The 25,291-nt window shown below is 49.6% G+C and overlaps 1 protein-coding gene across 2 annotated transcripts in view; it reads left to right on the plus strand.

Annotated features, from left to right (window-relative positions):
- The window catches only part of PSD2 (pleckstrin and Sec7 domain containing 2), a 54,609-nt gene that overhangs the window by 17,337 nt on the left and 11,981 nt on the right, over positions 1-25,291 (plus strand). For both annotated transcript variants that reach the window (XM_079916460.1, XM_079916461.1), the window contains exons 3-8: positions 1,261-1,688; positions 4,776-5,216; positions 5,600-5,794; positions 8,835-8,915; positions 12,124-12,236; positions 12,964-13,022. In XM_079916460.1, the coding sequence (XP_079772586.1) occupies positions 1,312-1,688; positions 4,776-5,216; positions 5,600-5,794; positions 8,835-8,915; positions 12,124-12,236; positions 12,964-13,022 (1,266 nt within the window). In that variant the 5' untranslated portion in view covers positions 1,261-1,311. The remainder of the gene's footprint in view (positions 1-1,260; positions 1,689-4,775; positions 5,217-5,599; positions 5,795-8,834; positions 8,916-12,123; positions 12,237-12,963; positions 13,023-25,291) is intronic.

The following is a 25,291-nucleotide window of genomic DNA, read 5'->3' on the forward strand; positions in this document are numbered from 1 at the left end:
CCTGTTGCTATACCTGCGTGCCTCTCCTCCTCCCGCCGTTTCCTGAACGCCCAGCACCCTTTCTTCAGAGGAGCGTGGGGTTACTGGGGGAAGCTGAGGTCCGAAGAGGGGAGGAAGGAAGTTCTTTGAGGGGACTGGTCTGTGTCCTTGGTGGCAGAGGCCACTAGGGGTGAGGTGGGGCAGAGAGGGCTGAGGGGAGAGCCAGAGCACAGCCCGTCACATTGCCCACCCTCCTGAGATTGGACAGGAAGCTTCTGGGAAATTGAGCTTGTTCTGATCCGTTTAAAAAAGGGTGTGTGTGTGGAGATGGCAGGGAAAATGGGTCTCCTCATTTTACAGAGGAGAAACAGACCCCGGGCAGGACAGAGGGGAGGGGGCTGGCCTGGGTGGAGTAGTGAGGAGTCCCAACATGGACCCCACGAGGCCGCACAGTGAGTGGGGCTCCCCTTCCAGTGCTCTCCCCTGGAGGGCCCCGTGGCAGCCTCCTCACGAGTCCCTCCTCAAGGATGGGTGAGCGCTGGGGCCGGGGCGGGGTGTGGAGGGGAACCCCAGGCCCCCTCCTCCTTGCACTCCGCGCAGCCAGGGCTTTGGGCGCTCAGCGGTGGAGGAAGCCCCGCTCTCAGCCAGTCTCCCGGGTGGCGCTGCCCCACTCAGCACCCTGGACAGCGCCTCCTCGGGGCCTCACTTTGGCTTCTCTGGGGCGGCCTCTGTTAATAAAACTGCACTTCTGTTGACTTCCTTGCCTCCCTACTTAACTCTCCCTCTAAAGTCAGCCCCCAGTCCAGATCTTTTCAGTCACCACTCGTCTCGCTCCTGGAGCCAGGGCAAGGGAACATGGAAAGAGGCAATGTGGCTGGCTGCTGTAGGCCTGGGGTTTTGTTCCCTTCTCTCACCAGCGAGAGAGGAAGTGGCCTTGGAGGAGTCCTGGACCCTTCCCTAGTACCTGCCAAACTGGATCTTCCTCGGAGGGTTTTGATGAATTCTGAAGGGCACAACAGAGATATATAAGAGTTAACGGGGAAGGTAGGACTGGGGCACACCAGTGGCTGGGGGTCCGGGGAGAGGTGAGTGGTGCTGGCCTGAGCAAGGCAGTGCAGAGGCCACAGCCTGAACCCAGACTCCAGCTGAGAGGCCCTGAGAAGATCATCTGGGCCATCCTTTTGTCTTCAGGCAGGCTGCCTGCTGCTGGTTCTGCTGGGCTTTGGACCCCCAGCACCTGCTCTTTCTGATCCACCCCTTTCTCTCTCCATCCACTGCCAGGTCAAGTTGGGTCCCAAAAGCAGCCAGCACGGGGTAGAAGCCGTGGCTGCCATGGACGAGGATAAGCTTCTATCTGCACTGCCTGGGGAAGATGGTGCCACCTGTGACCCCAGCCTGGAGCCTGAGGAGGAGCCTGGGGTCCAGAATGGAATGGCATCCAGTGAGGACCTGAACAGTGGCCACACCAGCCCAGGGCATGAGATGAGGGGCACCCTGGTGGTGCACACTGAGGGGCATACCAAGGGCCTGGACATGGCCCTGCACGGCCTCAGCCTTGGCCTCTCCCTCACCAATGGCCTAGCCCTGGGGCCAGACTCAAACATTCTGGAAGACTCTACAGAGTCCAGGCCCTGGAGGGCTGGTGGGCTGGCGGAGGTGGACGATGCCTCCAGGAGCCTCTGTCCAGACACTGAGGATCCTCCACTGGGGTAAGTGGGTGTCTCGGGATGGGGGGCTCACCACATTTGCTCCAATGCTGCGTGGCCTGGGCCTAGCCACTTACCCTTTCTGGTTCTTGTTTTTCCTCATACATGAAATGGGAATTTTATGTCCCTGTTTTGGGAGGATAGGGCCATAAGAGATAGGGTTGTTTCTTTTTAAAAATTTTTTTTCTCTTCCATTGTGGTTTATTACAGGATATTGAATATAGTTCCCTGTGCTATACAATAGGACCTTGTTGTTTACCCATTCTATATATAATAGTTTCCATCTGCTAATCCCAAACTCCCAATCCATCCCTCCCCCACTTCCCCTTCCACCGTGGGCTGTTTCTATGTCGGGTTGGAGGGCCACACTCCCTCCATCCCAGGCTGGACATCAGAGTTCCAAAATGCCTTGATGTGGGAGGTCATCTGGCCTATCCCTCTGCTTCTTGGAGATGAGAATGTCCCAATTCTGCAACTCACCTCAAGAGAGTAGGCTTATGTGGATTAATCTTTGTCAGCTACTCCTCCCTGAGTGCCATCTGGGAGTTCGACCAGGAGCTCCTACTTATTGGAGTAAGTCCTACTTCCTGGAGTTACAGCCCCATTTCTGTTATCCTCAGCTGGAGGTGGAGAGGCCCGGCGTCTTAAAGGTGCCAGTTGGACAAGGAGGCGAGGATGGGGCAGGGGAATGTCTAGAAACCCCCAGTGTGGGCTGAGAAAAGAAAGCATATAGAAGGCTTACCGTGTACCACTGCAGGCACTGGCCTGGGCAGACAAGGGTGTAGGAGGTGTGCGAGCATGTGTTTGTGGGGCATGCATGTGTGTGTGTACTGGTGTGTGCACGGGGATGTGTGAGCATGTCAGTGTGCCTGGCCTGTGCATTTGAGTTGCACATTTGGGTCTGCACGTGGATGTGTGGGGCTGAGTGTGCCTAGGTCTCCAAGGGCAGGAATGTGAGTACGTGGGGTCAGACGCCAGTGTGTGCCGGGTGTGCCAAGAGAGAGTTTCCATCCGGGCCTATGGGGGGCGGGGCCTATGGGGGCGGGCCGGAGGCTGGGGCTTCTTGGAGCACGCTGTTTGTATTTAGGTTGGTATAATTTTGGAGGATGGCTGAAGGTGGAGGCAGATGGAAGTTTGGAGATTAAGCTGATGGTCTTCAAGCCCCTGTCAAAACTACCCCTCAGGTTTGCTCAGGCACATGAGAGGGTGGTAGATATGGGGACCGTTCTTGGCTCTGACACGAGATGAGAGCCCCCAAGGGCAGGACTGTCTTGTTGTTCCAGGACCCAGCATGGGCCTGGCAGAGAGAGCTGCTGGGCAGATGTTGGGTGTCTGCTCTGGCAGCCAGGGCAGTGGCCCTTCTCTTCCCTCCCCTCCTCCTGGAGGTCAGTAAAGGCAACTTCCATCCCAGCCCCCTACTGGGCATCCTACCGCCTTTTCGGTTTCTGCCCTTTCCCCACTTCCTTCTCCAAATGAGGCTGCCGTCTCAACTCCTGGTGGGACAGGGGTGGCCGATGGCCGTGGCCTCAGCTTTTCTCTCTCAGGTCAGTATTTCTCCAGGAAGCACTCACGGATCAAACTTAGGCACTGGGGGTCCAAGGAGGGGTTTGAGGGAGTGGGGCACTTCCCAGTCCTCCAAATATGGCTCAGTCTCTGCTAAGCCCCAGGGACTAGGGGCTAAGCAGGGCATGGCTAGATCCTCAAGGTTACCAGGGGTGTGCTTCTTTGCAAATGGTGGGCCTTGGTTTATCTGAAATGGGCTGGGCTCAGCCTGCTTCTTTCTTTTTCTGTGTCTCTTGCTTTTGCTGTCTCTATGTTTCTCTCTCTCTCTCTCTCTCTCTCTCTGCGTGTATCTCTTTATCTCTGTTACTTTCTGTCTCTCTTATTCTGTCTCTCTGTCTTTGTTTTTCGTGCTCTATCTCTTTTCTCTGTCTCTTTCTTACCTCTCTCTTATTTCTCTTCTTCTCTCTTTGTCTCTACTTTTATCTCTTTTAGTCCTCTTCCTTGCCTGTTTTCCCTGCTTACTTGTGCATCTCCCCAGTGGATAAGAGGCCTCGGTTCATCTATGTGTGATGCTCGATTTTAGGTGCTGGGGCTACATCAGTGAACAGAATATACAAAAATTCCTACTTTCATGGAGCTTATGGTCTAGTGAGGAGACAGATAATATGTCATAAAAATAATAGATAATTACATAGTATGTTGGAAGGCGGCAAGTGCTTTGGAAAAAATAAAGCAAGAAAAAGGGGCTGGGGGCAGGTCCTAGTTATAAATAGGGCAGTCGGGGTGAGAAAGGGATGCGAAAGGAAGACTTCAGCTTGAGGAAAGAGCACTCTGGGCAGAGGGAACCGCTGGTGCAAAGGCCTTTTTCGGGGACAGCACAGGGCTCTGCAAGGGCTTAGGCAGTGTAGTGGGCTGTGGGGCTGATAGGCATGTGTCCATTCACCCAGTGCACCACTCAGCAGGGTTTAGAGGACCTACTGTGTGCTGGGTGCTTCCTGGCCTTGTGTGTGGGTGGGGGGAAACAGGTGTAAACAGGGGAACAAACAGAATACTACATGCTGAGAGGGGCTGGGAGGAAATGAGGAGGTACCCTGAGGGGCCAGTGTGTTGGGTGGTGTGGGCCTGCCTCCCGCAGTCTCTCTGAGGAGGTGACATTAAAGGCAAGCCCTGAGAGCTAGAATGTGGCAGCCAGGCTAAGAACCACCCATGTTGTGGGGACAGCAAAATTATGACCCTGTGTGACACTAGCTGTGATGGGGAGCCTGGAGGAAGCAGCCCCCCACCCCCTTCCCAGGCCAGGCTGAGGGAGAGTCTCACATTCATTCATTCAGCTCAGTGATGCCCACTGTGGGCCAGGCACGGTGGGCAGGGGGGGCAGGACCACGCCTGTCCTTTCACTGCTGTGCCCCGGTACCCAGTCCAGCATCTGGCACCTAGTGCTCAGCGAGGATTGGCAGAAAGAACAAACAGGACACGATCCATGCCCACTCCCTGCCCCCAGGGAGCTCCCAGACATGGATTGGTGCCATCCTAGCACCTGTAAGGGGGACACCTGGCAGGATGGTGACTGGTCCTCGCATCCCACAGGCCAGGAGAACCAGATGTGCGGGACGGCTTCAGCGCCACATTTGAGAAGATTGTGGAGTCAGAGCTGCTGCGGAGCACACAGTACAGCAGCCTGGACTCCCTCGATGTGCTGAGCCTCACGGATGAGAGCGACAGCTGTGTCAGCTTCGAGGCCCCCCTCACGCCCCTCATCCAGCAGCGGGCCCGGGATAGCCCTGAGCCAGGGGCTGGCTTGGGCCCTGGGGACATGGGGTCCGAGGGGAACATGGGGGCAGCTGGCGGTGATGGGGAGCTGGGCAGCCCCCTGCGGCGCTCCATCTCCGGCAGCCGCTCCGAGAATGTCCTGAGCCGCCTGTCTCTCACGGCCGTGCCCAATGGCTTCCATGAAGATGGACCCCCGGGCCCAGGCGGGGATGAGGAAGACGAGGAGGAAGACATGGACAAGTTGCTGAACTCGGCCAGGTGAGGCAGGGCCCAGGCTGGGAGCCAAGAGAACCATTGAGCAGATGGGGAAACTGAGACCCAGAGGAGGCAAAGCAAGTTAGGACATCCGGGGGTCTGGAGTGAACAGCCCTCTGCAAGGTCATCGTGCCCACCCTCTGCACCCCCAGCCTGAGGTTCCATTCTGCCCTTCCAGGCCTTTCTAGCCAAGGTGGAGTCAGGGAGCTGATCATCTAATGATATCCTTTGAGGACTTTTCTAAAAGTCTGACTTGATTCTGTCCTGATGCAGTGGAGCTTCTTTCCCTGGTCTGACCCCTGGATTTTCAGAGGCCTGGGGAGACCTTCCAGCCCCAAACCACGGCTTCTGACCCCCTCCTCCCCAACCCCACCTTCCCTCTGCAGCGACCCCAGCCTGAAGGACGGCCTGTCGGACTCAGACTCAGAGCTGAGCAGCTCGGAGGGGCTGGAGCCTGGCAGCGCAGACCCACTGGCCAACGGGGGCCAGGGCGTGAGTGAAGCTGCCCGTCGGCTGGCACGCCGCCTCTACCACCTGGAGGGCTTCCAGCGTTGCGATGTTGCCCGGCAGCTGGGCAAGAAGTGAGCTCATCTCCGCACCCCCACCCCAGGCAAACCCGGTGTCTTCCTCGGCCCAAGGCAGGGTGTGGGTGGCTGCTTTCAGGGGGGCCTGGTTCTGGGGGCTCCCAACAGTCCCCAAGAACTTTTCCTCCTGCCACTGACCTCATTCCGGGCCTTGCCCTAAATCTGTTTCCTTTCTGGGCTGCCTGGGCGAGGGCGCCCCCGGCTCTGAGGGAGGAAAGGTGTGGCAGGGCGGCCCCTCGGGGCTGGGGGAGTGGCATGTGGCATGTGCTTATGGGGCCGTGGTGGACGGTAGTGAGGACAGAGCAGCCGGGCAGGGGCTGGTGGGCCACCTAATGGGGCCAAGGAGGGAGGGGAACCTGGGCCTGGCTGGGACCTTGGGGGACCCAGGAGCTGGGGAAGGGGATCCTGGCCCTCATTAAGCCCCATTCACTGTGTGTCTGTTGGGACCAGCTGAAGGGGCGGGAGCCGCCAAAGCACAAGCCCCGGTCTTTGGACTTGGGGGAAGGGAACTAGCCAGGTTGAAGTCCTGAGGGGTAGGGGACAGTCAGCTGTGAAGTCAGCTGGTGTGTCCTGAGCAGGTCCGGCCAGCAGCATGTCCACCTGCCTTGTCCTTCTTGCCTGGCCATCCAAAGGACCCCCAACACCCACATAAGCCTTCAAGATGCACGGAAGCAGGCCGAGCCTCTGGAGAGAGCTGCTCTCAGGCTAAGAGAGGCAGCCCAGACTCTAGACCCCAAGTCAGAGCTGACTGGGGCTTAGGCCACAGGGAAGTCCTGAGGATCCCCCCTTCTCCCTCCCTCCTGACTCCTCCACTCTCCGTTGCCTCCAGGGCACTCCTGCCCTGGGCCTCCCCCAAAATTGCATCACCCACACCCTCACCTCTCCCACTGGGCTATAGTCCCCAAACCTAATGACATCCTCCTTCATTATGGTTGATCCCCACCCTCCCCTGTCTTTTCAACCACTCCCTCTACAAGAGTTTTCCCATCAGCATTTAATTGTGCTTAACTCTTTCCCATCTGAAACAAAAATCCTTCCTCAAATCGTACTTCCTCCCCCAGCCTCTTCACAGCCAAAATTCTATTTTCTGCTCTGGATGGCCTCTGTCCCCTCCCCTTCTGCACATTCAGTGCCTCCAGGTTGGCTTCTTCCCCTGGAGGGGCCCTTCACAAGCCCCTCTTACTAGAGTCAGTGGTGGCCTGGTGTCTTTGAATCTGATGTCTGCTACTGGGCCTCAACTTTCTCCCCTTCAACAGCCTTGACACACCGGTCACTCCTTTCTTTTTCTTTTTCTTTTTTTTTTTGTGGTGCGGGCCTCTCACTGTTGTGGCCTCTCCTGTTGCGGAGCACAGCCTCCGGACGCGCAGGCTCAGCGGCCATGGCTCACGGGCCCAGCCGCTCCGCGGCATGTGGGATCTTCCCGGACCGGGGCACGAACCCGTCGCCCCCTCATCGGCAGGCGGACTCTCAACCACTGCGCCACCAGGGAAGCCCCTTTCTTTTTCTTTAATTAAACTTTTTATTATGAAAATTTCAAGCATACACAAAGGCAGAGAAAGTAACATCTTAAACTTCCATGTACCCATTACTCAGCTTCAAAGTTATCAATATTTTTCTATTCTTGTTTGATCTGTTTCCCCCACAGCTTCTTCCCCTCACATTTGCTAGAATATTTTAAAGCATATTTCAGACTCTCTATCATATGATCCATAAATGTTTAGTATGTGTCTCTAACTGACTAGGATATTTTTTTAGACAGTCATAATTCCATTATAATTTCTGACAAAGTTAACAAAAATTCCTTAGTATCTCTAACATTTGGTCTATGCTTAATTTTCTCTGGTTGTCTCAAAAATGTTTGTTCAAATCAGGACGCAAATAAGGTACATGCATTACATTTGGCCAATATGTCTCTTAGGCCTCTTGTAGCCAACAGCGGTTGCCAGTCCCCCTCCTTTTTGTAATGCCATGTATTTGTTGAAGAAACAGAGTCATTTGTCCGGAAGAACTTTCCACGTTTTGGATTTGGTGTCCTCGTGGTGTTACTTCACATGTTACTGTAAACAGGAGGGAGAGCTCAGGGCTTGGTTGGATTCAGGTGGAAATATGCTCTGTTTTTTGGTGAGAATTCATCACTCCAGTCTTGAAACACTCTCTTCCTTGGCCTCCAGGACAGCATACCCCTACGTCTCGGGCTGCTGTTCATCTGTCTCCTTCTCTGGCTATCTCTTCCCTCAGCTCACCCTGACAGGGGTTCTCCTCAGATCTCTGACCTGGATCTGCTGGCCTGTCTGTGCCCCCTCCTCTCACATGGGCTCGTCCCCCTTCCTACTGAGTTGTTAGTCACCAGTTAAGGGCTGATGACTCTCACATGGGTGCTTCTAGCTCTACCTGTTGTCCTGGGCTCTGGGCATCACCCCAGGGGCCACCCTCTCTGTCATGCCCCACACCCACTCCATCCTTCTCCACATCCTGTGGATTCTGCCACCCAAACATCCCTCCTCCCCACCCCTTCCATTGTCTCTCGTGGACAGCTCCTACCCCCATGGGCCTCCACTCCACAGGCAGTGTTCCAAATACAGATCTGGCCATCTCACTCACCCCTTCCCTGCTTCAAACTCTTCCAGATCAAGTCCCAGTCCTTGCCTCGGCCCTCAGGCCCGGTTCCCTGCCTTATCTCTTGCTGCCCCCATTCCCGCTCTCCAGCCCCGGCCACATGGCCCTGCTGGTAGCTTCTTGGACAGTTTCCCCTACTGCGGACACTTTGCGTCATCTCACCTCCTACTCCCTTCACGTGGGTGGCTCTTCCTTTCCTGAAGGTATTGGATGAGACATCACCTCCTCTAGGAAGCTTTCCTGACTCCCCCACCTCCTGGCCCAAGGTTGAACTGTCAGAGCCCAACTGGCTAGCAAGGGAGACAGCAGAGGAACGGGCAGGTCTGGGTGGGTGGGTCAGGGTCCCCAGGGGCCCACTGCCACGAACCCCCACTGTTTGCTGTGCCCTGCTTCTAATGGAAAACCCCTGCTCTCCTGGCAGCAACGAGTTCAGCAGGCTGGTGGCCGGGGAGTACCTCAGCTTCTTTGACTTCTCGGGCCTGACTCTGGACCGAGCACTCAGGTCAGTGGGGCTGGGATGGGATAGTGCCCACAGGCGATACAGCCACACATCTGGATTCTCCTGCCAGCTCTACTGTAAACTTGCTGTGCAAGACCTTGGACAAGTCTCTTGACCCCTCTGGGGAGGCTGAGGGGAAGGGGTCATGAGAGCAGCAGCAATGCAGAGACTCAGTGAGTGCTGGCTCTGCGGTGGGCGCTGAAAATATGAAGGTGGGAATGCAGTCGTGACTCTTCAGGAGGGGAAAGGGCCAAAAGGCTTGCCTGTACTGAGCACTTCCTGTCTGCAAGATGTACCCTTTACACACCCTGCTGACTGCATCTTAGCAACACCCCTGTAAGGTAGGCGGTATCATTCCATTTACTTGTGGAGAAACTGTGGGCCAGTTCCCCACAGTCACTGAGGGAGGAGATAGCCAAAATGGAATTTGCCCTCAGGTCCTGTTGGTGTTTGGACCTGGGGAGTGGCCCTCAGGAGGGGCAGGTGCAGGCCCCAGGGAGCAGAGGGCGGGAATGGGAAGATGCAGCCCAGTGTCCAGCGGACCCGGCGGCAGGGCCAGCAGGGAGACCCTAGACCAGAACCCTCCTGGGGAGGGGCGGCGGTCTCTGAGCTGAGGTGTGGGTGGTCCCATGTATGTTAGATCTGTTCACCTCCTACGTGCCTCTCACACTTTTAAAAACTTTATTTTCCCTTCTTTTTTCTCTGTTTCAGTTGGGATATTTTCTGTTGACCTGCTTCCAGTTCACTTACCCTTTCTCTGTGTCTCATATGGGGTTAACCCCATTTACTGAGTTTTCACTTTCTATTGTTTTATTTTTCAGTTCTGGAAATTTCATTTTATTAAACATTTTTTTTGGGTAGGTTTTAATTCTCTGGGGGGAATTCTTCATCTTTTGATTTATTTTCTACTTACTTTCCCCATCTTTCCCTCTCTTTTTTGAACATATTAGTCGCAGTTATTTGAAAGTCCTTGTCTGCTTTTACCCCGATATCTGCATCATCTGTATCTGTTTCTATTGTTTCTCTCTTGGCTTTCCATCTTATATCCTATTTCTCTGTGTGCTTAGTAATTTTTTTATTGGATGCTGTACGTTTTGTATAGAATTACAGTGGCTCTAGATCATTATGTGTTCCTCCAGAGAGGGTTTACCTTGTCCCTTGCTAGACAGTTAGAGGAGGGCAGGGAGGCGCAGTCCTAATCCATCCAGGGCTGAGCTGAGGAGAGGCAGCCCTGAAGTTTGGTAAGGCTCAGGGTTCACCCCGATCACAGGGTGAAGGCCGGAGGGCTTTCCACTGAGAGCATGGTGTGTTCACTGGGGCCTCTCCTTTTGGTTGGTTCTAAATCCTAATTTTGTCTCCTCGTTGCGGCGAGACTGTCAAAAAACCAAATCCCTCTACTTCTCAGAGAGGCCTTCCTACCCATTGCATCTTTAGGTTTTGGTAGATGTCTCACAGGGAGAACTGGCCACATGTTTACAGCCCCTCGAGTCTCCCGGTTTGTCTCTCCAGCTCCGTGAAGCCACTAATTGTTCTGCCTCTTGCCTGTGCCCGTGATTGGCAGTGTCCCCGGGGAGAAAGCAGCTGCAGATCAGCCCACCTCTCCCCAGTTCTCTCCTCTCCAGAATCTTGGTCCTATTGGTGTTTGTTGCGTCAGCAGTTTTCTGATAGCTTAAGAGAGATGTATTTTGTCTGGCTTTTCTCATTGTTCTCAGTGGAAGTGTTGGTCGACTGCAAGCTACTCTATCCTGAGCTGAGTCTGAATTTTCACACTGGATGATCGGGTGGGGAAGGTGTTTGGTGGGTCGGGCTCGCAATCAGAGGCTGAGTGCTGGGTGGGAGGACCTTGTATATCCAGCCCAATAGATTGAGGCTTGACTCTGCAGGCCCTGGGGAGCCCCAGAAGGTGCTGGGTGTGAAGCCGTATTCTGGGAGGCAGTGCTGGCAGCAGTGTGCTGGTGGCCTTTGATCCAGAGGCTTCTGAAGAGGGTCAGGTGGGAGAGGACGAGGCCTGAAGTTGGGCTGTGGGGCAGAGGAATGATTGGTGTGAGAAGCACAGAGGATACAGCAGACAGGCCCGTGGTTCCAAGATGCAGGGGAGAGAGCGGGCAGTAATGAGGCTGATCCCGGGGGCAGCCTGAGTTTAACCGGAGCTTGGTGAAGATCCCTGAGGAAGGGGTGTTTGGGCTGGGGAGCCAGAGCTGGGATGGATGACTCCCAGGTAGGATAGGCTACGGTTGGGATGGGGGATGGGTTTTAGAAAGTCCTAGTGGAGTATGAGGAGAAGAGGGAGGGGCCAGATGCAGGGAAGAGAACGGGGAACAGGAGAGGCAGGGAAAGGAGGAAGCCTAGATGGCGGATGGAGTGTTTTTATACAGCGGTTGATTGATCGGGATTGAATTAGAGAGTGGTCTGCAGTTTTGGATGCCTTGGGAAGCCTCCAAGGGTAAAGATTGGCCAGAATGGGGCTCACAGGTCCCAGGGTGCCTTAGAAGTAGCTTGAGAGAGGATAAAGCAAAGTGGGCATTACAGAAGCCAAGTGAACTGTGGCAAAATCAGGGACAAACTAGTCTCATGAACCCAGGGTGGATAGAGGCCCACAATGTCTCAGCTTGCTGTTTCCCTTCCCAAGAAGGGGTGTGCCTATGCCCCAGGTGAGGGACCCCAGCCCCATCTCCCAGCCCCTCTGGTTTTAGCATACTCTGCCAGGGACTCCTGAGAGCTGGTGACCTTTGAATTTGGCCTTGAGAGGGACTCAGAGCTGCCCAGCAGAGGAGGCTCAGACTTGGGGTGGGGGGAGTGAGGGAGGCCAGGGTTGGGCCTGCGGCTCAGCTGGTAGCGCCTCAAGTGAGGAGTGGGAATGGCTGAGGGAGAGCGGTCTGAGGAGCGGCGTGGATGGCCCAGCCATGGAGGAGGGAGCCAGGAGTGGAGCGGATGCTGGCACTGAGGTGTTCGTCTGCCTTTGCTCTTCACAATCTGTCCCCTGCATCCTTCCAGAAGGGCCCTGGAGGGTGATGAGGGCTGAAACTCCACACTCCAGAGGCCATTACGGGGGTCAGGGTGCCTCCCTGGGCCCAGATGCTGGGGCTCTGGGGCCTCAGCCTCCTTGGGCAGGTTTGGGTGGTGTGTGTGTATGGGCGTCCTACCCTGAGTGAGGATTCAGACTGACTCAGGGGCTCTTGGAGGCCCTCAGCATCCTTGCATTACCCTCCAGAACCTTCCTGAAGGCCTTTCCGCTGATGGGGGAGACACAGGAGCGTGAGCGGGTCCTTACGCACTTCTCCCGCCGGTACTGCCAGTGCAACCCTGACGACAGCACTTCGGAAGGTACGCCTCGCCCCACTCCCCTGCCCCCCACCCGGGCCCTGGCTTCTTCCTACCTCTGGTCCACCTGCTACTTCTGTCCTGCTCAAGAAGCATCAGTGAATGAACAATGGCAGGTGGCATGGGGACTGTCTGCTGGAAAAGGAACCTCCCAACTGCCCCGCCCGTTGTCACTCCCTGTGCCTGAAAGTCCTCCATCCTGGAGTCAGTCCTGTGGGTCCTCATTCTCAGTGGTGCCCTGTCGCAATGCTGATTGTTGGTGTGGTGGGAGTCCTGGTGTGGAAGTCTGGGTTGGGGTCCTCTTAAGTGCAGGACTTGTCCTGTGGATGGACCTGAGTCCCAGGAACTGGGGGACTAGGCTGGTTATTAGAGGAGACACGGGCCATGGAAGGGATATAGCCCGGGACCCAGAGCCATTCCTGGGTCTGAGATTCAAGGTGAGTTTGGCCACAGCAGGCAGGAATCTGGGCTAGAACAGGCCCAGGGTGGTCTGGTCACCTCTGAGGGAGGGGTTGGTCCTGACCTGGGGCGAGTGAGTGACTCTGATGCTGTAATGGGGGTGGGACACAGAGCATCACGCAGGCCCTGGGCCCTGATGTATGGTTGGCAGGTGGCTGGCCTCTTCTTGTCTCCAAGGCCTCCAGGCTGGCTCTGACAGGAGGCAGGTGGGAGCCTGGGGTTGGGAAAGAGCTGGGTGCTCATGCTGAGGGTGCCACCGTCTCTGATTTAGATGGGATCCACACGCTCACCTGTGCCCTGATGCTTCTCAACACGGACCTGCACGGACATGTGAGTTGGGGAGGCAGGGAGTGGGCATGTCCTCTCACTGATTCATCCCGAGTTGTCCAAGGGCCGGTCCTTTCTCCAGCCCCCTTCCCGAGACCTCCTGCTCGCTGGCCAGTGTTTCTTTAGCAGACCTGGGAGTTGGGCAGCTTGGCTTCTAGACTTGGCTCTGCCCTAGTTTTATCCACTTGAGATCTGCCTGGGTCCCTGCCCCCAAGCAGGGCAGTAAGAACAGCTGAGGCACATGGGAATTTAGGATGTGCTAAATAAGACATGTGCCCCAGCCGTGTCCATGCCAGACATTGCTAAAAGATCACATGTTCTTCCTGCCCCTTGTGCTGTAAGCCTGAGTGCAGCCCTGTTGAAGTACCATGCCCCAGGCAGCCCCTTCCGGTCAACTGGTAGATCGCCCTCAAGAGGCATTCTCGTCACGCACCCCTCACCTCCCCGCCCTGACTAGGCAAACAGAGAAGTGATAAGTGGGTGCCCCGGGCTGTGAGCCTGTGTCTGGTCTGGGATCTGGACATCTCAGTGCTGCTCGTGGCTCAATAATTCCTTCTTCTTTCCTCTCTCTGCTCCGGGGACCCCCCCTTTGGGTTCTCTTGCCCTCTCTCAGGTGGTAAGTGTAGCTGGTGGTCTGCATGCCCTGTGAGCCTAGACCCCATCTCCATGTTCCCCTTCTGTGTCCCACATCACCTCATCTGGCCCACTGATCCCTGCCCCGTCATTGCTCACCCCATGGTGGTCAGAACCCCTCTGTTGGGTTGGGGATATTTCAGTGACTCATGGGGACAACAGGCTAGCACATCTGGTTCCAAAGTTAACCAGGAAAGTCCAGGACATGTAGGGTGGAAGAAAGACGTGGGATAGGTCCTACTTCAGATCCTACTCTTGCCTCCAGGTGGTACCTCTGTGACCCTGGGCAAGACACTAGCCTTCTCTGCGTCTCAGGTTCTACATCTGTGAGGTGGAAATAATGATTTTGCCCATAGCATCCTGGGGAGGCCTGAGAGAGGGAGATATCACCAAGTGTCAGGGTCTGGTACTTAGTAAGGATTTATTATTTAATATTATTATGAATAATATTATGATATTATATTATACATTATAACAATATATTATAATAATATAATGTATTATTTTATACAATGTATTATAGCAATATATTACAATAATATTATAATATTATTGCACAGTAATAACAATAATCACATGTATTATTAATATTAAAATTTAAATAATGGAGAGCCCAAAGCCCCAGCCTGTAGATCCCTGGAAGATCAAGAAGGTGAAGTGCCCCGCCTGATGGCAGCCTGAGCAAGCGTGGGCACACTGGGGTGCCTGGCCTGGGGAGAGTGAGAGCCTCGCGGACCTTGGCACGAAGAGTAGTTGTGTGACAACTTTGGTTATGTCCGCCTGGGCTGTCAGCCTGGGTGTGGAACAGGAGAGAAGACGTGTGTATTCCATGGGAATATCACCAGAGCAAATGCCCATTAACGGGTTGACGTTCCCCCAAGACTGCTTACTGTTTGTTTACGGAGAGCAGGTGTTGCTGGCTTACCTTAAAAGGAGCTTTAAGCACACCCCTCGTCTCCCCATCCCCACCCTTGGCGGGGCCAAGGGCCATCTCAGGACCCAGTCACTCCTGTGCCAGGCCTGGATGCCTCTCCCCCTGGTTGAGAGCTGCTAACAAGGGCAGCAGTCAGTGAACCCCGGGTCAAGAATACTCTCGAGCTTGGTGGGACTTAGCTGCCCATGGCACCACCTTAATGCCTACAGCTGAAGAGAAACATCACCACCTTCGTAGATCAAAAGCGGGTGGGGCAGGATTGTTCATGTTTGCAGCCAACAGACATTGAGGATCCTGTCTCTTGAGGCGGCATTGCAAAACATCAAAAGCAAGCGTTCTGGGTTGGAGTCCTCTGTATTTCTCCACACAATAGCTTGTGACCTGGAGTGAGTTATTTACTTCCCTAAACCTCAGTTTCCCCATCAGAAAGTCCCTGTAAGACTTAAGGAGACAGCACTTAGAAAGTGCTTAGCCCAGGGCCGGGTTGTTGCAGTTACTGTGAGCTTTCCAAAGGACCCCAACGGAAGTGGCATCACCTGCTTTGTTCTTTTCCCCCTCCCTTCCTGCTCTCATTCTTCTGCTCTTTGACAGAGACTGAGTGTCTGGTGGAAGGTGGGGATCTCAGGAATGTGGGGCTTGCTAGGGCCCCCAGAAATAGCTCTGGTCAGAGCAGGAGGCAGTACAGGGGCTGGCAGACGGAGTAGGTGCACCCTCTTCAGATGGACACAGCCTGGTGGAGGGATCTGGAGGACTTTCTGTAGGAGGGGCGTTTGGACTCTAGGGGCTCAGCACCTTCTGTGTTCCATAAAAAGAAGGAAAGAGAACGCCTGCCTCAGGATGCCTACCTTCTAGTTAGAGGAGATAGAAAATAAAGAAGTAAACAAGTGATTAAAGCAGTGATAGGTCTGTGAAGGGAATAAACAGGAGGGTGTGTTGGGGCTGGACTGGGGGTCAGGGAAGGTGTCTCAGAGGAGGCACGGTTGGGGCAGAGACCTGGCGGATGAGCAGCAGCCAGCCATGGAAAGACCAGGGACAAAGCCTTCCAGGCAGAAGGACCAGTGGGGCTGGTTTCCACCTTTTGGCTATTGTGAACAGTGCTATGAACATACATGTACAGGTTTTTAAAAATTAAAAAATTAAATTTTTTATTTTAATTTTTTAATTGGATGAAAAATTCTTTAAGTTCTATAGTACTTTACAATTTTCAAAAGTTTCACACACATGATTTCATATAATCTCATAATAACCCTTTTTCTTCCTACCCTATATTGCCCCTCGCCCTTCCTGGTAATCACTGGTTTGTTCTCTATATCTGTGAGTCTGCTTCTTTTTTGTTTTATTCACTGATTTGTTGTATTGTTTAGATTCCACATATAAGTGATATTATATAGCATTTGTCTTTCTCTGTCTGACTGATTTTACTTAGCATAAGTTTTTGTTTGAGCACCTGTTTTTAATTCTTTTGAGTGTGTACCCAAGTAGTGGATTGCTGGGTCTGATGGTAATTCTATGTTTAACTTTTGGTGGACAGTAAAACTGTCCATAGTGGCTGTTGTTGGAGTCCAGGTGGGAGATGATGGTGGCTGGGGCAGACAGGGCAGTGAACATGGAGAGAAGGGACAGATGACGGAGACCAGTTGAGGGTGAGCCTGACAGGACGTGCTGATGGGGCTGATCAGGGAAAGAGAGGAGTAAGGATGGCTTCAGCATCTGGCTGGATGGGGGTGCTGTTTCCTGAGATGTAGAAGGAACTTCCGTGGGTGGGTGGAGGGCGTGGTGAGTGGGAGAGCTGGGGCTCAAGTCCCATTTGTGACATAATGTGTCTGAGATGCCTACTGGACATGAACATGGGGATGCCAAGGAACTGGTGGGATAAACAAATCTGGGATGCAAGAGAGAGATGGGGTGAGGCGGTCATTGTCATCCTGGTGGAATGAAAGCCACGGGACTGGCTGAGTGCCTCAGGGAGAGAGGCAGGCCGGTGACCTCGTCCCAGGGCATGGCCTTATTTAAAGGTCAAGCAGAGCAGCAGGAGAGGCTTTGAAAGCAGCCATGGAGATGAGAGGAAAACCAGGAATGTGCAGTGTCTCAGAGGCCAAGAGAAGAGAGTGTCTCAAGGAGAAAGGAGTGGCCAACTGCATAAAAGGCTGCCATGAGGTCAAGAAAGATGTCAACAGAAAAATGACCATTGAGGTTGGAATGCCCATCGGTGGGTCATTATCACTGGATGGTCAAGGTCATCGGAGACCTTCACTACAGCACTTTAGGTGGAGTGGAGAGGACAAATGCCAGGCTGGAGTGGGTGGAGATGAGGATAGGAGGGGAGGAAGTGGAGGATGTGGAGAATTCTTTTGTGATACCTGGCTTTGAGTGGGCTCCTGAAATGAGCCACTGGCTGGAGGGGTCTAGGAGGAACTCTTTCAAATCTGACTAGGGCATGTGTGTATGTCAGTAGTATCCACTAAGCAGGCAAGGAGAAACTGATGATGCAAGAGAGAGAAGGGAAAATTGAAGCTTTCCTTGAGATGAGCAACAGAGCATAGGTGGAGAGTGGCCTTAGCTGGGAGTAGGGAAAGCTCATTCCCCATGACAGAATGAGCTGGAAGGGGAGGATGTCAGAGGAGGGTGATTTTTTTTTTTTATTTTTATTTTTTGTGGTACGCGGGCCTTTCACTGTTGTGGCCTGTCCCATTGCGGAGCACAGGCTCTGGACGCGCAGGCTCAGCGGCCATGGCTCACGGGCCTAGCCGCTCCGCGGCATGTGGGATCTTCCCAGACTGGGGCACGAACCCGTGTTCCCTGCATCGGCAGGTGGACTCTCAACCACCGCGCCACCAGGGAAGCCCAGAGGAGGGTGATTTTAACCTCCAGACAAGAGAAGGTGGGAGCTTGGGTTAGAATTGGAGATGGAGACAAGGAGAGGTATTAAAAATGTGTTTTGGATGTGCAGTCACTAGCACTGGTTAATGGAGTGAACGCTGGGGTGAGGGAGGGAGAAGCATCTAGGCTGAGGCCAGTAGAGGGGGGAGGAGATGGATGGGAGAAGCTGTGCCATGAGCTTTCAAGCTGAAACAAAGATAAGTTGTTTTTCAAGAAAAGCTTAATTTCTCTCAAACTTGGGTTGCCTGAAGGTTAGCAGTGGGAGTGCTGGGGAGGTGGGTTGGTGCTGGATGGTGGAGGACTGGACAAATGCAGGGGTTGGGATACTATTCTGAAGACTGGGGGCGGGGGGTCCTGCCCATTCTCAGATGGCATCTGAGAGCCATCTGAGCATCATAGAAAAACTTTAAAGGAGCACTGAGTACAACTCAGGTTTAGTCTAGATTTGCAAATAGTGATGAGGGTTTCCCTGCCCATGGGACTTTCAGTTGGCCCCTCTCCTTGCCCTGAAGGATGACATCTACTTTCTTTCTTCTTGGCCTGTCTGATTCTGCTCTTGGGGGGAGACTTAAAGACAGGCTGGGATTGTTCTGACCCCTGGGCTGTGCAGGCAGGTCATGCCAGACCAGTGGAAAAGACCTTGGAATGGGGCTGTGGCCAGGCCAACCATAACTCTTTTCTGATTGGAGACAGAGGCTGTGGGAACAGTTTTGAGGGTCAAGGCAGCAGGGAGGCCCTTTTGATCCAAATGGTAGTGGGAGGAAGGGAGGAACTGGGAACTTGGAGGCCCCAAATTATCCATGTCAGTTCGCCTTTGGAGTTTCTGGACACACGTCTTCTCCTTCTCTCTTTCCCTTTTTCTCTCCCTCCCTCCCTCCCTTCCTTCCTTCCTCTTTCTTTCTTTTTCTTTCTTTCTTTCTTTCTTTCTTTCTTTCTTTCTTTCTTTCTTTCTTCCTTCCTTCCTTCCTTCCTTTCTTTCTTTCTTTCTTTCTTTCTTCCTTCCTTCCTTCCTTCCTTCCTTTCTTTCTTTCTTTCTTTTCCCTTCCTTCCTTCCTTTCTCTTTCTCCCTTTCTTCCTTCCCTTCCCTTCCTTTCCCTTCTCTCTTTCTTTTTCTTTTTTGGTACATGTCTTTTTGCCTGGTTATTGTTGTTATTTTATTTTAAATCAGGTAATTTACCCAATACGATTTCACTTTTTTGCAGTTGATTATCTTACTTTCCCATCCAGAGAGAGATTGATTTTAGTAGATGAAAGTGTATTCTGCAGTTGTTGGTTGTAATGTTCTCTGTGTTGATAAGGTCAAGTCTCTTAACTGTGTTGTAAAAATCTTGTATATCCTTAATGCTTTTTTTATTATGGTAAAATATACAAGACATAAATTTACCATTTTATCCAGCTTGAGGTGTACAATTCAGTGGAATTAAGTACATTCACACGGTGTGCAACCATCACCACTCTCTTGTTCCAGAACTTTTTCATCACCCCAAGAGGAAACCCCATACCCATTCGCAGTCACTCCCCATTCTCTTCTTCCTCCAGCCCCTGGCAACCACTAATTTGTTTTCTGTCTCTATGGATTTGCTATTCTGGATATTTAATGTGGATGGAATCATATAGTATGTAGCCTTTTGTATCTGGCTTCTTTCACTCAGTGTAATGTTTCCAAGGTTCATCCATGTCATAGCATGTGTCATAATTTCATTTGTTTTTATGGCCGAATAATATTCCATTGAATGGATATACCACATTTTGTGTATCCATTTGTCTTATAGTGAATGTTTGGATTGTTTTCACCATTTCGATATTGTGAATAGTGTTACTCTGAACATTTGTGTACAAGTTTTTGTTTGAACACCTGTTTTCAATTCCTAGGAGTAGACCAGCTGCATCTTATGGTAATTCTATGTTTAACTTTTTGAGAAGCTGTGAAACTATTTTCCATAGTGGCTAAACCATTTAAAATTCCCGCTAGTAATGTATAAGGGTTTCAATGTATTCACCTCCTTGCCAACACTTCTTTTCTTTTCTTTCTTTCTTTTCTTTTTTAATGATAGCTGTTCTAGTGGGTATGAAGGGGTATCTCATTTTGGTTTTAATCTGCATCTCCCTAGTGACTAATGATATTGAGCATATTTTCATGTGCTTGTGGCCATTTGTATATCTTCTCTGGTGAAATGTCTAGTCAGGTATTAATACTTTGCCCATTTGGGGGGATTTTATAATTTTTATTTAAAGTTGAAAAAAAATTAAAAATTGTGGTAAAATATGCATTACGTAAAATTTACCATCCTCACCATTTTTATATGTATAGGTCAGTAGTATTAAGTCTATTCACATTGTTGTGCAACCAGTCTTCAGAACTTTTTCATCTTCTCAAACTGAAACTCTGTATCCATTGAACAACTCCCCATTCCCTGCCCCCCAGCCCTTGGCAACCACCATTCTACTTTTTGTCTTTGTGAATTTTACTACTCTACATACCTCATATAAGTGGAATCACACAGAATTTGTTTCTGTGGCTGGCTTATGTCACTTAGCATAATATCCTCAAGGTTCATCCATGTTGTAGCATGCATCAGAATTTCCTTCCTTTTTAAGGCTGAATACTATTACACTGTATGTATATACCACATGTTGTGTATCCTTTCATCTGCTCATGGACATTTGGGCTGCTTGCATCATTTGGCTACTGTGAATAGTGCTGCTATGAACATGGGTGTGCAAATATTTCTTTGAGACTCTGCTTTTAATTCTTTTCGGCATATACCCAGAAGTAGTATTGCTGGATCATATGGTGATGTTATTTTTCACTTTTTGAGAAACAACCATGCTGTTTTCCATAATGATTGCACCATTTTACATTCACACCAGCAGTGCACAAAGTTTCCAGTTTCTCTACCTCCTTACCAACATTTGTTATTTTCTGCTTTTTGATAATAGCCAAGTTATATCTTATTATAGTTTTAATCTGCATTTACCTAATGATTAGTAATCTTGAGCATCTTTTCATATGCTTGTTGATCATTTGTATATCTTCTTTGGAGAAATGTCTATTTAAATCTTTTGCTTTTCTTTAATTGGATTGCTTGTGTTTTTGTTGTTGAGTTGTAAGAGTTCTTTATTTATTCTAAATACTATACTCTTATCAGATATATGGTTAGAAAAAATTTTCCCTTTTTTAGATTGTCTTTTCATTCTCTCAGTAGTGTCTTTTGGGGCACAAAAGTTTTAAATTTTGATGCAATCCAGGTTATCTATTTTTTCTTTTGTTGCTTGTGCTTTTGGTGTCATATCTAAGAAAGCATTGCTAAATACAAAGTCATGAAGATTTAGCCCTATGTTTTCTTCTAAGAGTTTTATAGTGTTGGCTCTTATGTTAGATCTTTGATACATTTTGAGTTACTTTCTGTATATGGTGTGAGATAAGGGTCCAACTTCATTCTTTTGCTGTGGATATTCAAATTTCCCAGCACATTTGTCCCAGCACCATTTGTTGAAGAGACTATTCTTTCCCCATTGGATGGTCTTGGTACACTTGTCAAAAATCAGTTGATCATAGCATTACAATTTATAAATGTATCGAAGTAACACAGTGTAGGAACTTCCCTGGTGGTCCAGTGATTAAGACTCCATGCTCCCAATGCTGGGGGCATGGGTTTGATCCTTGGTTGGGGAACTAAGATCCGACGTGCTGCATGGTGTGGCCCCACTGCAAAAAACACCAACAACAGAAAAACAAAGTAACACAGTGTACACCTTAATCTTACACAATGTTACATGTCAGACTTACTCAATTAAAAAATCCAATTGACCATAGATGTATGGGTTTTATTTCTGGAGTCTTAATTCTATGCCACTGATGTATATATCTATTCTCATGCCAGTGTCCCAGTGTTTTGATTAGTCTAGCTCTGTAGTAAGTTTTGAAATCAGAAAGTGTTCTTTTCCAAGATTGTTTTGGCTATTGGGATCCCTTACAATTCCATATGGATTTGAGGATAAGCTTTTACATTTCTGCAAAAAAGGCCATTGGGATTTTGATAGAAATTGTATTGAATCTGTAGATCAATTTGTGAAGTATTACCATCTTAACTATATTAAGTCTTCCAGTCCATGAACACAGGATGTTTTTATATTTATTTATGTCATTAATTTCTTTCAGCAACCTTTTTTAGTTCTCAATGTACAAGTCTTTCACCTCCTTGGTTAAATTTGTTTCTGAGTACTTTATTCCTTTTGATGCTACTGTAAATGGAATTTTTTTCTTAATTTCATTTTATGATTGTTCATTACTAACATATAGAAATGTAATTGATTTTATATGTTGATCTTATATCTTGCAACTTTACTGAACTTGTGTATTAGCTCTAATAGTTTTTTGGTGGGTTCTTTAGGATTTTCTGTATACGAGATCATTTCATCTGTGAATAGAGATAATTTCACTTCTTTCTTTCTAATTTGGGGAACTTTTATTTTTCTTGTCTAATTGCTCTGGCTAGAACTTCTGGTACAATGTTGAATAGAAATGGGGGAAATGGGTATTCTTGCCTTTTCCTGATCTTAGGGGGAAAGCTTTCGGTCTTTCACCAGAGTGTGTGATGTTAGCTGTGGGTTTTTCATAAATGCCTTTTATCACATTGAGGAAGTTCTCTTCTATTCCTAGTTTGTTGAGTGTTTTTTCCATGAAAGAAGTGTTGAATCTTGCCAAATGCTTTTTCTGCACCAATGGAAATGATCATGTGTTTTACCCCCCTTCTTTCTATTAATGTGCTGTATTATGTTAATAGATTTTTTTAAAAAATTATTTATTTTTGGCTGCATTGGGTCTCTGTTGCTACGCGTGGGCTTTCTTTCGTTGAGGTGAGCGGGCTTATTGAGGTGGCTTCTCTTGCTGGGGAGCACGGGCTCTAGGTGCATGGGCTTTAGTACTTGTGGCTCACGGGCTCTAGAGCGCAGGCCCAGTAATTGTGGCGCACAGGCTTAGTCACTCCGCGGCATGTGCGATCCTCCCAGACCAGGGCCTGAACCCATGTCCCCTGCATTGGCAGGAGGACTCCCAACCACTGCGCCACCAGGGAAGCCCCTGTTAATAGATTTTTATATGTTGAACTACCCTTGCGTTCCTGGGATGCATTCCACTTGGTCATGATATATAATCCTTTATTTATTTATTTATTTATTTAGAGTGATATCTTCCCACCCAACTATTTTATTTATTTATTATTATTATGTTTTAGATGTTGGGGGTAGGAGTTTATTAAATAATTTATTTATTTTTGCTGTGTTGCGTCTTCGTTTCTGTGCGAGGGCTTTCTCTAGTTGTGGCAAGCGGGGGCCGCTCTTCATCGCGGTGCGCGGGCCTCTCACTGTCGCGGCCTCTCTTGTTGCAGAGCACAGGCTCCAGATGCGCAGCCTCAGTAGTTGTGGCTCACGGGCCTAGTTGCTCTGCGGCATGTGGGATCCTCCTAGACCAGGGCTCGAACCCGTGTCCCCTGCATTAGCAGGCAGATTCTCAGCCACTGTGCCACCAGGGAAGCCCCTATAATCTTTTTTTTAAAAATAAATTTATTTATTTTTTTACTTTTGGCTGTATTGGGTCTTCGTTGCTGGGCGCAGGCTTTCTCTAGTTGTGGTGAGTGGGGGCTGCTTTTTGTTGCGGTGTGTAAGCTTCTCATTGTGGCGGCTTCTCTTGTTGCGGAGCATGTGCTCTAGGTGCACAGGCTTCAATAGTTGTGGCACGTGGGCTCAGTAGTTGTGCCTTGCGGGCTCTAGAGTGCAGGCTCAGTAGTTGTGGTGCACAGGCTTAGTTGCTCCGCGGTATGTGGGATCTTCCTGGAACAGGGCTCGAACCCGTGTCCCCTGCATTGGCAGGTGGATTCTTAACCACTGGGCCACTAGGGAAGTCCATAATCCTTTTAATATGCTGCTGTTTGCTAGTGTTTTTTTGAGGGTTTTTACATTTATATTTATAGGGGATACTGTTCTATAGTTTTATTTTCTTGTGATTTCTTTGTCTGGTTTTGGTATCAAGGTAATGCTGGCCTTATAGAATGAGTTAGGAAGTGTTCCCTCTTTTTCAATTTTTGGGTAGAGCTTAAGAAGTATTGGTGTTAATTTTTCTTTAAATGTTTGGTAAACTTCACTGGTGAAGCCATCTGGTCTTAGACTTTTGTGCGGTTTTTGATTACTGATTGAATCTCTACTTCTTTTTAGGTCTATTCAGATTTCCTATTTTTGCTTGAGCCAGTTTTGGTAGTTTGTGTGTTTCTAGGAATTTGTTTATTTTATCTAGGTTTTCTAATTTGTTGGCATTAATTAATTGATTGTTATTAACAAATTAATTGCTTAGTATTTTTGTTCTTCTTGTTACTGAGAAAGCAGTGTTAAAATCTCCAACCAAGATTGTGAATGTCTTTCTCTTTTTAGTTCTGTCAATTTTTGTCTTTTATTTTTGTTTTTTTTCGGTATGCAGCCCTCTCACTGTTGTGGCCTCTCCCATTGCGGAGCACAGGCTCTGGACGCGCAGGCTCAGTGGCCATGGCTCACGGGCCCAGCCGCTCCGCGGCATGTGGGATCTTCCCAGACCAGGGCACGAACCCGTGTCCCCTGCATCGGCAGGCGGACTCTCAACCACTGCGCCACCAGGGAAGCCCCTGTCTTTTATTTTTTGAGACTGTGTTATTAGGTGCATACAAATTTAGGATGCTTATATCTTCTGGTAGATTGACCCTTTTATCATTATGAGATGTCTCTGTTTCTAGTAATGCTTCTTGCCTTTAAGTCTATTTTGTCAGTTATTAGTGTAGTTATACTGGAATTCTTTTGCTGGTGCTTGCATGTATATCTTTTTTCTATCCTTTTTCCAAGATTTCTGTCCCTTTATATTTAAGAGGTGTCTATTCATCTTTGCCTTTTAATTGTACCATTTAATGAATTACTTATATATTTGAGTTCAAACATACCAGGTTACTCTTTGTTTTCTCTTTGACTCATCTGGTCTATATTGCTTTTTTTTTCCTCCTTTCTTGCCTACTTTTGGATTATTTAAGTATTTTTTAGAATTCCATTTCCCCCTATTAGCTTGTTAGTTGTGAATTCTTTCAGAATTCTTTTTGTGGTTTGCAGTATGCATCCCTGACTTATTAAAGTACTTTTTACCACATCCTGGGAAATGAAATAACCTTAAAATGCCTCAACTTAATTTATTTGTCTTCTCAACTTACATACTACTGTTATCATCCTTTTAAATATTATATCTTTCTATATTTTATTCCCCAGAAAACGTTATTATTGTTATTTTGCACAGTCAATATTCATTTAGACTTAGCCACCCTTTTTGTTGCTCGTCATTCCTTTCTGCTTCTCCATGCTTCCATCTGAGATAACTTTCCTTCTGTCTGAAGAATTTCCTTCCTTTCTTAATTTCAGATGTTTTGCTAAAGTATGACCAGAGTGTTTCCCAGGGCCCCTTGTCCTTGGTGGGCCCTGAATTCCAATTTTTGTTCTCTTGTCCTATTGACCACTCAGTTGCTCACCCTTTTGGCCGCTGCTTGAGAATTGACAAATGCTTCAAAGAGGAAAGCTGCTCCTAGTCAGCCTCACCACCTCATGTTTCCCTTATTTGCAGGACCTTTAGCCTTGAAGTCCTCATTGCTCTTATATTTCTCCAGTGTCTTCACATAGACGTTTTATTAATATTTTGACCAGCAGTTGTTTCTGATGGGAAGGTTCATCTGCAATAAGATAGTCTGTCATTACTAGGATTGGAAATCTTGCCTGGTTATTTTTTGATTTTGCACCCCTGACTGATGGCTGGGGAATGTTC

The sequence above is a fragment of the Stenella coeruleoalba genome (genome assembly GCF_951394435.1).
Source record: "Stenella coeruleoalba genome assembly, chromosome: 3".
Classification (NCBI taxonomy): domain Eukaryota; kingdom Metazoa; phylum Chordata; class Mammalia; order Artiodactyla; family Delphinidae; genus Stenella; species Stenella coeruleoalba.